The sequence below is a fragment of the Pristiophorus japonicus genome, chromosome 15 (genome assembly GCF_044704955.1).
Source record: "Pristiophorus japonicus isolate sPriJap1 chromosome 15, sPriJap1.hap1, whole genome shotgun sequence".
NCBI lineage: Eukaryota > Metazoa > Chordata > Chondrichthyes > Pristiophoridae > Pristiophorus > Pristiophorus japonicus.
The window spans coordinates 184,887,150-184,901,309 of NC_091991.1; the positions used below are offsets into that span (position 1 = coordinate 184,887,150).

At 49.4% G+C, this 14,160-nt stretch overlaps 1 protein-coding gene across 1 annotated transcript in view; it reads left to right on the plus strand.

Annotated features, from left to right (window-relative positions):
• The window catches only part of pdpk1a (3-phosphoinositide dependent protein kinase 1a), a 108,451-nt gene that overhangs the window by 74,955 nt on the left and 19,336 nt on the right, over nt 1–14,160 (plus strand). Inside the window, exons 3-5 of the mRNA XM_070856661.1 lie at nt 7,322–7,364; nt 8,271–8,408; nt 8,614–8,758. Of these exons, the coding sequence (XP_070712762.1) occupies nt 7,322–7,364; nt 8,271–8,408; nt 8,614–8,758 (326 nt within the window). The remainder of the gene's footprint in view (nt 1–7,321; nt 7,365–8,270; nt 8,409–8,613; nt 8,759–14,160) is intronic.

Genomic DNA, 14,160 nt, shown 5'->3' on the forward strand with positions numbered 1-14,160 from the left:
ACCAGCCAGTCATGCATCCCATTGCTGTTGCTGGGTCATTGCCGTGTGTTTCCCAGTCTGTCTGCTTCAAAAGTAATTCATTGTGAAGTACTTTGGGAAATACTGGAGTTAGGAGCTTTACACGGGCAAGTTCCCAGTCCTTTTTTCACAACCCTACATTTTCCCGAGTTTTGTGTGAATTTTTTGAACTGGATTTTAGGGGGACCTGGTTTACAGAACTCCAGAGCCTTGTAAGCACAAGTAGGTAAGTTGAAATGGTGGGCATAGAGAGCGGGCAGGATCTGTTTGAAAGCCTCAGACTCTGTGGTAGCTGTGTGTGCTCTGTTCAGAGTATGGCCTCAGAGTGTGAGGATGAGAGCAATTAGTAAACCTCAGGCCAGTTGGATGTTTTGCTCCGTGCAGTAGTGTTTATGCATGTTAAAACTAGCTTATACTGTACTGATTTATTGCCTTGTTAAAAGGTGAGTATAAATTAAATACCTTTTATTGGTGTTGAGATTGTTTCTGTGGAATGTAACCAGTCAGGATTATGTAATACATACTGACACCTGGGAATTTTGGATGGAAATTTCCGAGCTTTTCCCCGTGGAGGTTTTGCCTGTTTGCTGGTCTCTGGAGGTGCAGTGAATTTGGGGCCATCCATGGCTGCCTGCTCGTGGGAGACGGTAACAGTCGATCTCCGGCAGGGGGGCAGACTCCCTCATCCAGAGCCCATGCCTAATGTTCCAGGGCCTGGCGCTCCAGCTCTGTTTATAGCTCCGACCTGCGGTGGTGGTCTCACAGGTCGGGACGGTAACACTGAGCGGCTGATTGACCATTGATGGTGCAGGGCAGAGGGCTTTGCACGGGGCTCCTGATAACCTTCACACCAATGATGAGCTGGCCCAGCTCGCCCACGCTGCGGTTTTAGCCAGTAAACTCCAGCAATACACCTACACATAGCAATCAGATAGTGGGTGTGTCCGTGGAGGCAGGACGTGTATGCTCCAGGATGGTTGGGATTTGAGTTTGCTCCAGATATGTTTTACTTTGCCATCACGAGTCCGCGTCCACAGGCAAACCCTCACTCCTAATGAACCTAAATGTATATACAAAGCATTCTAGGTTACAGGCCACAGCAGTGAATGACGTACACTTTTTACCGTTGGTGTGTACTGAGAGTAGTACGGGACCCCACTGCACCTGATCTTATGGTGAATACAGACCATGGATTCGGGCTCGAAACCATGCACCGTTTACACAAAGCAAGGTTTTACCACCAGCCTGATACTTCAGTTAACTTCATCTCTCTTGCAAAACAGTAAAAGCTGCGAGGTTTTAACAATTCTCTGCAATGCGTTAAGCCGGATGTCCATGTGAGAAATGAAGCTCGCGGCTTCCTTCGTTAATGCAGGGACAGCGGCGAGGGAACTGGGGAACATAGCCCACCACTCCCCGGTACCTGATTGTTCTTCCATTTGACACAAGCCGGTACGAAAGGAAAATAGACGCAAATCACAGCTGGCCCACATAGCGACAGGCCTGCCGGTGAAATGCCGAGTGTCGGCAGACTTGCAAAGGTGCTCAGGATTGTGGCTGCCCACTTCGGCTGCTCGGCAGTAAACACCACCTTGGGGCTCGGATTCACAAACGCCTCACACTCTGGCACTTGTTCTTTGTCTTGGCACACACTAGTTTGATTTTTGACTCTGTCAGGTTATTCCTTCTTGAGTCCCAAGGTGAAGGCAGCACATCAGTTGTATGGGGAAGCAGGGTTGAGGAACGTGGCCAAACTCCGAGGGGGCCATGGGAGCCAGCTATCCGTTAACATCGCAATCAACACTTTTTTGGGCAAATTTTACTGACCGATTTTTTTGACTCAATATTTAGTTAACTGAATAATATAAATTGGAGTTTAATTTGCATTTTTGAGCCAGTGTTATAGCTTCGGTGTGGGCAAGGTAAATCTCTTTTAATTGTACAGGCTATTTGTTTGTTGGAGTGAGTGCTTTGTTAGCATAGAGCAGGCTGTCGTGATAACATTTATGCTACTTCCGGGACACTTTGGCAAACCTGTGTACTCTCACGCCCCGCAAAATCACTGGCCCGCCACCCCAGGTCACATCACGGACGACTTTACAGGGAGCACCAATTTATTGCCCATCCCTAGTTACCCTGAGGGCATGAAGAGTAACTACGTAATGTGGGACGGCAGTCACGTCGGGGTACCAGGTTTCCTGCCCGGAGGTGAACTCGGGTTTTTGCCACAGTCGATGGATTTCATGCCATCAGCTATGGCTCAGTGTTGGCACGCTTTCCCATGTCCGGAGGTTGTGGGTTCAAACCTCTGCCCACGGACTTGATCACATAATCCAGGCTGTTGCTGCAGTAAATTATCGAGGGAGTGCCGCAATGTCAGAGATGCAATAATGGCGAATGGCACAGAGTTTACAAACCAGAGAAAAGTTGTGATGTCCCTGCACCTTACTACAAACTCACACGAGGCATGGATATATCAGACATGGTCACTCTGACCTTCACTTTTATTGCCAGGACCAAGGAGTGCTGACGCTGGGTGGGACCTCCCCTTTCATACCTGGAAACCCAGGTGAGGAGTGTCTTCTGCAAGTTCACCCCCTGTGGTCAGGGTGTGCATTTCTAGGGTACAGGTACAGTGTAATTGAGTTACAGTTACATACTTATAGTCATTGCAAGATGGTTAAATACATGACATCACCTCCCCCCCTCACGTCTTTTTGTTTGAGGTTAAGTCTGTCAGGTGGTCGACGCTCTCTCGTGGAGCGCTGCAGTTGTGGCTCTGGTAGCTGAGCCTCGGCACGTGTCTCTGTCACTTGAGGTGATTCCGGCCTGGCCGCAGGGACTGTGCGTGCTGAGGGCTGTCTTTGTTGCTCGTACGCTGGCAGTGGTGTGGGTGCCATCTCATGCTCTTCTTCAGGTTCCTCCGTGTCTATGCTGAACCTTTTCTTTTCTTGGTCCAAGTGTTTGCGGTATATCTGCCCATTGTTGAGTCTGACCACCATGATCCTGTTTCCTTCTTTGCCAATTATGGTGCTCTCAAGCCACTTGGGTCCCAAAGCATGGTTAAGAACAAATACCGGGTCATCTATTTCTATACACCTCCCCCTTGAGCCTCGATCATGGAGCTCGGTTTGGGACTGGCGCTTGCCCTCAACAATGTCTGCCAGGGCTGGGTGAATGAGGGACAGCCGCGTCTTGAGCGTGCGTTTCATGAGGAGTTCCGCTGGCGGGACTCCCGTGAGCAAGTGCGGCTGGGACCTGTAGGCCAGCAGGAGGCACGATAGGCGGTACTGAAGGGAGGGTTCTTGGATGCGTATCCTGCCCTGTTTTATGACTTGGACCGCACGTTCCGCCTGGCCATTGGAGGCCGGCTTGAATGGCGCTGTCCGGACTTGCTTGATCCCATTGCCCGACATAAACTCCTTGAATTCATGGCTGGTGAAACACGGGCCATTGTCGCTGACCAGGATGTCCGGCAAGCCGTGGGTCGTGAAAACCGTACGCAGACTCTCCACAGTGATGGATGTCGTGCACGAGTTCAATATGATGCACACGATCCACTTCGAGTATGCATCGACAATGATCAGGAACATTTTCCCATGAACGGGCCCGCATAGTCCACGTGAATACGTGACCATCGTCTGGTAGGCCAGGGCCACGGGCTGAGTGGGGCCTCCCTGGGGGCATTGCCCAGCTGGGCACACGTCATGCACCTGCGAACCCAGTGTTCCAGGTCTGAGTCAATCCCCGGCCACCATACGTGTGACCGGGCAATGGCCTTCATTAACACGATGCCTGGGTGCTCGCTGTGGAGTTCCCTGATGAACGCTTCCCTTCCTTTCTGGGGCATGACTACCCGGCTGCCCCATAGTCGGCAGTCGGCTTGGATGGAGAGCTCATCCATCCGTCTGTGAAACGGTCTGACCTCAGGGCATGCTCCGTGTGCGGGCGCCAAATCCCCAGTCAGGACACATTTCTTTACATGGATAGGAGGGGATCCCTGTTGGTCCAGAGTTTGATCTGGTGGGCTGTGATGGGGGAGCCTGCAGTGTCAAAAGCCTCAACGGCCATGACCATCTCTGCGCTCTGCTCCGATGCCCCCTCGGTGGTGGCCAGTGGGGGCCTGCTGAGCACGTCACCGCAATTTTTGGTGCCTGGCCGGTGCCGTATGGTGTAGCCATACGCAGCCAGCGTGAGGGCCCATCGCTGTATGCGAGCTGATGCATTAGCGTTGACAGCCTTGCTGTCAGACAACAGGGATGTTAACGGCTTGTGGTCCGTCTCTAGCTCGAACTGTCTACTAAAAAGGTACTGGTGCATCTTTTTCACACGGTACACACACGCGAGTGCTTCCTTCTCGACCATGCTGTATCCACGCTCTGCCTGGGAGAGCGACCAGGAGGTGTAAGGTGTTGGAGTCGGCCGTCATCGTTACCCTGCTGCAACACACACCCAACCCCGTAGGATGACGCATCGCACATTAAAACCAGTTTTTTACAGGGATCATACAAAGTTAACAGTTTGTTGGAACACAGCAGGTTCCTCGCCTTATTGAAAGCCCGTTCTTGACAATCCCTCCAAAACCATTCACACCCTTTACGCAGGAGCATGTGTAATGGTTCCAACAATGTGCTTACGTTCGCCTGGAAGTTCCCAAAATAGTTCAAAAGTCCCAGGAATGATCGCAACTCCGACGTGTTGCCGGGCCTGGGCCCCCGGTGGATCGCCTCAGTTTTGGATTCAGTGGGCCAGATCCCGTCTGTGGAAACCTCCTGCCCAGGAACTCGACCCCTGGGGCCAAAAACACACACTTGGCCTTTTCCAGCCGCAGGCCTACCCGGTCCAATCGGCGTAGCACCTCCTCCAGGTTGTGGAGGTGTTCCTCGGTGTCTCGACCCGTTATAAGGATGTCGTCTTGGAACACGATCGTTCCAGGGATGGACTTGAGCAAACTTTCCATGTTTCTCTGAAAGATAGCTGCTGCCGAACGAATGCCAAACGGACACCTGTTGTAGATAAATAATCCCTTGTGTGTCGTGATGATGGTCAGAAGCTTGGATTCTTCAGCCAGTTCCTGAGTCATGTCGGCCGGAGTGAGGTTCAACTTGGTGAACAGCTTACCACCTGCCAGCGTGGCAAAAAGGTCCTCCGCTCTCGGGAGCGGGTATTGGTCTTACAGCGACACTCGGTTGATGGTGGCTTTGTAGTCTCCACAAATCCTAACCGAGCCATCTGCTTTGAGGGCGGGAACGATGGGACTTGCCCAGTCGCTGAATTCAACGGCTGAAATTACGCCCTCTCTGAGCAGCCTGTACAGTTCACATTCAATTTTTTCACGCATCATATACGGCACCGCTCTGGCTTTATGGTGCACTGGTCTGGCGTCTGGAGTGATGTGTATCACTGCTTTAGTGCCCTTGAACGTTCTGACACCGGGTTGAAACAGTGACCTGAATTTTTGCAGGACCTGTGAGCATGAACTTCGCTCCACGGATGAAATGGTGTGCACATCCCCCCATTTCCAATTCATCTCAGCTAGCCAACTCCTCCCCAAGAGTGCGGGGCCATTTCCCGGGACGATCCAGAGTGGCAGCCGGTTCTGTATCCATTATATGTTACCACCAAGTTTGCACTGGCCAGCACTGGGAATGATCTCTTTGGTGTACGTCCGTAGCTGTGTCTCAATGCATTCCAGTTTGGGCCTGCTAGCTCTGTGTGGCCATAGTCTCTCAAATTGTTGGGCGCTCATGAGTGACTGGCTAGCTCTGGTATCCAGCTCCATGTGCACCGGGATGCCATTCAGTAAGACCTTCATCATGGGTGGCGTTTTAGTGTATGAGCTGTGGACGTCAGCCACATGAACCCGCTGAACTTCAGCATCCATGGTTGTTCCCCAGGCCTCATTCTGCATTGCAGACCCCTCGTCTGGTTCCTCTGTTTCGCAGATTAGCCTCGCTACTGCCTTTTTGCACATCCTGGCCAAGTGTCCACTGACATTACAAATCCTACAGGTATATTGCTGGAACCTGCAGCTTCTCGCAGTGTATCTACCCCCGCACCTCCAGCATGAGCTGAGATTGAGATTTCTGTTAACAAAAGGACTATTACCAGGCATTCCTCTCTGATTGCCCATTTGGCTGTTTCTAAGCACTCTGATGGTGGGTGGTAATGGTCCCATCACGGGACACATTGTTCCTCGAGATGGATTGCCAATCTCCTTTCCATTGTCCCTGTTGCGGGCCCCACCCTAGCGTCTGTTGCTGCCTGGGCGGTTTCGAAATGCCCTTGCCTGCCTGCGGGGTCCTGAGCTGTGTTCACCATGTTAACTCCCTGGTCCATCGCCACGTTTGGACCAGGGCTGCATGCGTAAATTAGCTTGGTCTCCTCTTCCCCTGCCATAAAGGTCTGAGCTATCAACACTGTCCCTTCTAAAGTCAAGTCCTTAGTCTTTGAGCTTCCTGGAAATGCCGGCATGATTAATGCTCTCGATGAAAAAGTCCCTTAACATCTCCCACTTCAGGCATCGGAGAACTTAGAGACTGGCCAAGCAGTTCCGCCACAAAGTCCGAGACATTTTGTCCCTCCCGGTGCCGGTGAGAGTAGAACCGGTGCCGGGTCATGTGTACGCTATTCGCCGGCTTGAGATGCTCACTGATCAGCTGGCTGAGCTCTTCAAAAGACTTCTCTGCCGGCTTTTGGGGTGCGAGCAGGTCTTTCATCAGCGCATACGTCTGTGGTCCGCAGCTGGTCAGTAGATACGCCCTCCGCTTGTCAGCCGCTGTCTCTTCCAGCCAGTCCTTTGTGACAAAGCTCTGCTGGAGCCTTTCCACGAAGTCATCCCAGTCCTCACCCACACAGTAACGTTCCTCTGTGCCACCGGTGGCCATCCTCGTGGTTCAGTGATTCCCGTTTCTCGTCGCCAAATGGTATGTCCCCGCACCTTACTACAAGCTCACACGAGGCATGGATATATCAGACACGGTCACTCTGACCTTCACCTTTATTGCCAGGACCAAGGAATATGGACCCTGGGTGGGACCTCCCCTTTTATACCTGGAAACCCAGGTGAGGAGTGTCTCCCGCAAGTTCACCCCCTGTGGTCAGGGTGTGCAATGCTAGGGTACAGGTACAGTGTGCATGAGTTACATAACTATTGTCATTGCAAGATGGTTAAATACATGACAAGTGAGGCCTTTAATGTTGGGAGGAAGACTCTTGCCCTCAACAATGAAATATGCAAATGAGCACGAGTTTGCATTGCCCTTGTGTGCAGCGTGGCTAACTGCTTTGTCTTTCTCTGCAGGTTGTGCTGGCCCGCGAGCAGACAACTGGTAAAGAATATGCTAGTAAGTAACGACTAATTGCTGTCCCTTCTAGTCTGGATGGTGGTTTGGGGGCTCCCGACTCCATCATGGCTCACCCTTTCGCCTCTGGTCATCCTGAGCAAACTGCATTGCCGTTCCACATGGCTGTAGACCCCCAAATCCTGTGCAGGTTTTCGAAACTCCCACCAGACATTATGCGATCAATTGGGCATCGAGGCACAGAATGCCGGGATGTGGGTTTGTTCACACTGCTGAGTTCTGGATCTCGGCCACAGCAGAGGCCTGCCACTCTCAATCCTGTGTGCTGCACCCTCCGATGTGGGATGAATGGGGAAAGGCAGTCCTGTGCCACATGTCCAAGCTCTGACCGTTCCGAGCAATGTTTACTGGAGCCAGCGAGCACGTGTTGGCTCACCATGGCACAGAGACAAATAGTGGGAGCGCCAACCTCACACTTTTTATTTATTTCATTTTGCTAATGGGTGCAACTCGAGCCAAGGATTGTCCTGTCAAGAGAATGTGCGAATGTTTGTACTTCCCTGCTGTTTGTGCTGCCAAATTGAACGGAAAGTTGTCTCCTCGTGTGGTACTGAGCCAAACAGACCACCTGGAGTTTGCAGGTCTGGGCCGGGCCAGGAGCCAGCCCAGTATCCAGGGTTCCCATTCCTTATCACTGTCCTGTCCCCTGTGGGAAATATGTGTGGGATGTGGGGAGAAGAACGGATCGGGCTCTGCTTTGAGCTCCTCACGGTCAAGGAGGCAGTCAGCACTTGCTTTCCACAAGTACCTCTAGGCCGTGTTGGTGAGCTGGCACAGGGTTGGTGTTACCTATGGAGCGGTGTGTTGGGAGAATCTGTTGCTAATTAATGCAGTTGCTAAATATTGTAACCGCAGCTTCAGTGAAGCATTTGCTTTGTTGTCTTGCAGTTAAAATTCTGGAGAAACGTCATATCATTAAGGAGAATAAGGTACCATACGTGACCCGAGAGAGGGACATCATGTCTCGCCTGGATCACCCCTTCTTTGTAAAACTCTACTTCACTTTTCAGGATGATGAGAAGCTCTGTATCCTTTGTTTTAAATGTGCCCCAGTTAGCTGCCTTTCACTGCTTGTAAGGACATGCAAGAAAGCCATGCACTTGTTGCTTGTCCTGAAGATGATTGGCAGCTGTCAGAAGCACAGCCTTGCATACAAATCGAGGTGTTTTATCATCTTTACAGTCTGTGCATGTTATAGTAGAGCATGATTTGATCCTTAACTTCAGTGCAGATTTTGGCCTTAGTTATGCTAAAAATGGAGAGCTGCTTAAATACATTCGTAAGCAGGGCTCGTTTGATGAGAATTGCACACGATTTTATTCTGCTGAAATTGTTTCAGCACTAGAATACTTGCATGACATCGGGATTATACACAGGTAAGGAGTTTTAATATTTTTGATTGTCAACACAAAGATAAGTTGCTTTCTCAGTGGGTCACTGCGTTGCATGGTGTGGTACTGAGCCATACGGACACAAAGTTCTGTTTCGATCACGGGTCTGTGCTGCGTTAGCGACAGTAGTACGGTATAGGTAGACTTGGGGTCCTTGGGCCAGGGAGGGGAAAGTAATACAGGATCCTTGAACCTGGTCACTGTCCAGCAACTACTCCTGGAGAACGAGGGCAGTGATATCTGCCAAAACATGGGGGGGGACATTGAACAACCTTTTGCTGCCTCTGTCCCCGTGGGTCCAGGTGATGAGGGCTGTAGACCTGGGCCCAGCACTCATTCGGCACGGTGATGCTTCAGTTCAGGCTCGGGCCTGGCTCCCACCATCTGGAATTGAGGTGAAGATTAGAAAGTGTGCACAAAAAGAGCAAGAGTCAAAGATCAATGTCCTTGATGGGAAAAGAAGTCCATTTCAATTAGATAAAGATAAATTGTAAAGAAAACTTGTCAAAGGACGCTGCACATACAGGAGCTGATTAGGGTACGGACAAGTAAAGGTGCTCAGCAAAATCTGGAGTTCTTTGGATGAGTAGCGAAATTAAACTCCGTGTCATATGACAAGTCCAGGGCTCATAATGCAAAAGACAATGGAGCCAAATATCTAGAGGGAAAGGTTAGAAAGGTCAAGCGGAGACATGAAGGAGTGGCAGGTAACAAGGGAAGTATTAAGGATTTTACCAACATAAAGCAAATGAACAATTAACGGATAGGGTGGATTAGAGAGGAGAAAAGGAATGTGATGGGGAGGTGGAGATAATGAACAAGGACTTTCTCGGGTTTCACAAGAATGTGGTCGTGGAATTGAAAAGATACAAGAGGCACGTGGGCAGTGGGGTTGGAGTGAGGGGATGCACTGGAAGCGGAACTCCTGCTCCTCAATACAAAAGGCAAAATACTGCTGATCCTGGAAATCTAAACACAATGCTGGAAATACTCAGCAGTCAGGCAGCATCCGTGGAGAGAAACAGTTAACATTTCAGGCTGATGACCCTTTGTCAGAACTGGAAAAAGTTAGAGATGTAACAGATTTTAAACAAGTGGGATGAGGCTAGGTAGCTCTTTTCCGACCGGCACAGACACAATGGGCCGAATGGCCTCCCTCTGTCCTAATTTTCTATGAAGTGCAGAAGATGGAAAAGTGGGAGGGGAGGAAAGAACAAAAGGGAGGTCTGTGATAGGGTGGCAGGTAGAGGAGATTAAATGATAAAAGGGATGATGGTGTGCAGTAAATGGGACAAGTAAAGGAACAAAAGATGGGTCTAGAGGAGGTGGTCATGGCAATATTGGAATTGTTATCAACAGCTGTTGTGTGGGGGAGCAGAGGTTACACTCTGAAATTGTTGAACTCCGTGTTGAGTCCAGAAGGCTGTAATGTGCCTAATTGAAAGACCAGGTGGTGTTCGTTGAGCTTAAGCTGAGCTTTGGAACAGTGCTAGAGACAGAGGACGGAGAGGTCAGAGTTGGAGGCAACAGGAAGCTCAGGGTCACGCTTGTGCACTGCTGGACACCTCCGTTCAGTTCACAAGTGGGTTTCTCTCCACAGATGCTGCCTGACCTGCTGAGACTACACCTGGAGTACTGCATACAGTTTTGGTCTCCTTATTTAAGGAGGGATATACTTGCATTGGAGGCAGTTCAGAGAAAGTTCACGTGGTTGATTCCTGAGATGAAAGTGGTTGACTTATGAAGAAAGGTTGAGCAGGTTGGGCCTGTACTCATTGGAGTTCAGAAAAATGAGGTGATCTTATTGAAACATAAGATTCTGAGGGGGCTGGACAGAGTGGATACAGAGAGGATGTTTCCCCTCGTGGGAGAATCTAGAATTAGGGAGCATAGTTAAAGAATAAGGGGTAGCCCATTTAAAACCGAAATGAGGAGAAATTTCTTCTGAGGGTTGTAAATCTGTGGAATTCTCTGCCCCAGAAAGCTGTGGAGGCTGGGTCATTGAATACATTTAAGGGGGAGATAGACAGATTTTTAAATAAGGGAGTCAAGGGTTATGGGAATCGGGCGGGGAAGTGGAGCTGAGTCCATGATTTTATTGAATGATGGAGCAGGCTCGAGGGGCCGAATGATCTCCTCCTGCTCCTATTATGTTTAACTGAGAATTTCTGGCATATTCTGGTTGATTCTTTCTCTGCAATACGATGGCATTTCCACTGCTCAAATACTTGAATGCTGAATGAGGTGGACACGCATTGTAACCAGTGCTGGTCACACACTGAACACAATAAGGAGAGCGGTGTCAGCAGTTGCCCACTCCGTGCGGCTCACCATCTAAAGGGCAAGTGTGGGCCGTACCAGATCGCTGCTTACAGACAGCAGGCTTGTGTTGCTGAAACCATGGCCTTATCTCCAGATCTGCATAGTGAAAGCCGGGACTCGTAGACTGACCGCTTCCTCCTGCCGCCCCGTTTGCGGTACTTGTGACCAATCTCCAAAAAACATTGAGCCTGATAAAAGGAGCCATTGTGCTACTGCTGTGCTTTCAGTGAGGTATCTGCTCATTGGTGTCACAGTCCGCGAGTCGGTCACGGTGTTGCTGCCCCCGAGTGGGAAGGAATTGCTATTCCAGCCACAAATGTACACTGGGGCAGCAACATCGGTAACATTCATTGCTCTATCCTGACTATTGTATAGCAACTCTCACATAGAAGCATCCCTAAAATGGAGGAGAGGCAGATGGCAGGAAGAGAATGGGAATGATTGGGAAGTGCTCAGCACACAGTGCAGGGATGTAGCAAGGCAAAGTGGGACTGCCTCTGGTGGTGGGGGAGGCCTCGGTCCATCTCGGGGGAGGTGGGGCGGGAGGCGCTCTTGGGGGGGGGGGGGGGGGAGGAGGAGGAGGAGGAGAGATTCCCTCGGTCTGTCTCGGGGGCAGGGAGGAGGAGAGATTCCCTCGGTCTGTCTCGGGGGCAGGGGTGGCGATGCCCTGAGATTGTGGAGAGCAGGATGGGAAGTGTACGATGAGAACGTGGGTGGGTTTGGTTCAAAAGGCGTGCGCTCTTTGCACCTTTGCCCATGCTGAAAGAGGGGCAGATTTGGCAGATCAATATTCCTGGCTACAGGATTTTTAGACAAGATGTGGGGGGGTGGTAAAAAAGGGGACGGGGGGTTGCGGTGCTGATTAAAGAAACTATTACAGCGGTGAGGAGGGATGATATGTTAGAGGGACCATCAAATGAGGCCATATGGGTTGAATTGAAAAATTTAAAAAATTCGATCTCACTGCTGGGCGTGTATTATAGACCCCCAAACAGTGGGAGGGAGATAGAGGAGCAAATATGTCGGCAAATTGCTGTGAAGTCTAAAAACCATAGAGTAGTAATAGGGGATTTTATCTATCCGAATATTAATTGGGACAAATTTAGTGTGAAAGGTATAGAGGGTGCAGAATTCTTGAAATGCATTTGAGAACTTTTTTAGTTAGTATGTAGCAAGCCCAACACGAGAGGGGGCGGTCTTGGATTTAGTTTTGGGGAATGAAGCTGGGCAGGTTGAAGGGGTATTAGTGGGAGAGCACTTGGTGCCAGTGACCATAATTCAGTTAGATTCAAGTTGTTTATGGATAAGGACAAGGATAGGCCTGGAATAAAAGTTCCGAATTAGGGAAAAGCTAATTTTACTAAGTTGAGTGATTGGGCCACAGTGGACTGGAAACAGCTACTTGTGGGTAAATCCGTGTGGGAACCGTGGGAGGCATTCAAGGAGGAGATCCGGAGGGCTCAGGCCAAACATGTGCCCTTAAAGAAAAAGACTGGGAAAAATAATTCTAGAGCCCCCTGGATGTCTCGGGACTTATAGGGGAGGATTAAGAAAAAAAGGGATGTTTGTCATATACCAACAGCTAAATACTTTGGAATCTTTAGAGGAATATAGGAACTTAAGAGGCAAAATTAAAAAGGATATTAGGAATGCTAAGAGAGAGCATGAGAAATTCTTGGCCAGTAAAATTAAGGAAAACCCCTAGATGTTCTATAAATATATTAAGAGCAAGAGGGTAACTAAAGAAAGGGTAGGGCCAATTAGAGACTAGAGACCATGAGGGTAATCTTTGTGTGGAGGCCGAAGATGTTGGTAGGGTTCTTAACAAAGAAAAGGGGTAATGCAGATGCCCCTATGCTATCGAGGAGGAGTGTGATATTCTGGATGAAATAAATATCGTGAGAGGGGAAGTATTAAGGGGTTTAGCAGCTTTGAAAATAGATAAGTCCCCAGGCCCGGATGAAATACATCCCAGGCTGTTGAGCGAAGTAAAAGAGGAAATAGCAGAGGCATTGACCATCATTTTCCAGTCCTCTTTGGATCTGGGCATGGTGCCGGAGGATTGGAGGATGCTAATGTAGTACCCTTGTTTAAGAAGAGAAAAAGGGATAGGCCGAGTAATTACAGGCCTGTCAGCCTAACCTCAGTGGTGGGAAAATTATTGGAAAAATTCCTGAAAGACAGGATACATCTGCATTTAGAAAGGCAACAATTAATTAGGGGCAGTCAGCACGGATTTGTTAAGGGACGATCGTGTTTGACCAACCTGATTGAATTTTTTGAGGAGGGTCGATGAGGGTAGTGTGTACGATGTAGTATATATGGACTTTAGCTGGGCTTTTGATAAGGTCCCACATGGTAGATTGGTCACGAAGGTTAAAGCCCATGGGATACAGGGCAAAGTGGCAAGTTAGATCCAAAATTGGCTTGGAGATAGGAAGCAAAGGGTAATGACTGATGGATGTTTTTGTGACTGGAAGGATATTTCCAGTGGGGTCCGCAGAGCTCCGTACTGGGTCCCTTGCTTTTTGTGGTATATATCAACGATTTAGATTTGAATGTAGGAAGTATGATTAAGAAGTTTGCAGACGACACTAAAATTAGCTGTGTGGTTGATAATGAAGAGGAAAGTCATGGGCTGCAGGAGGATATAAATCTACTGGTCAGGTGGGCAGAGCTGTGGCAAATGGAATTTAATTCAGAGAAGTGTGAGGTGATGCACTTTTGGAGGGCTAATAAGGAAAGGGTATACACATTAAGCGGTAGGCCACTTAATAGTGTAGATGAACAAAGGGACCTTGGAGTGCTTGTCCACAGATCCCTGAAATTGGCAGGCCAGGTGGATAAGGTGGTTAAGAAGGCATACAGAATGCTTACCTTTATTGGCCAAGGCATAGAATATAAGAGCAGGGAGGTTATGCTTAAATTGTATAAAACTTTGGTTAGGCCACAGCTAGAGTACTGCGTGCAGTTCCGGTCGCCGTATTATAGGAAGGGCGTGATTGCACTAGAGAGGGTGCAGAGGAGATTTACTAGGATGCTGCCTGGAATCTTAGTTATGAGGA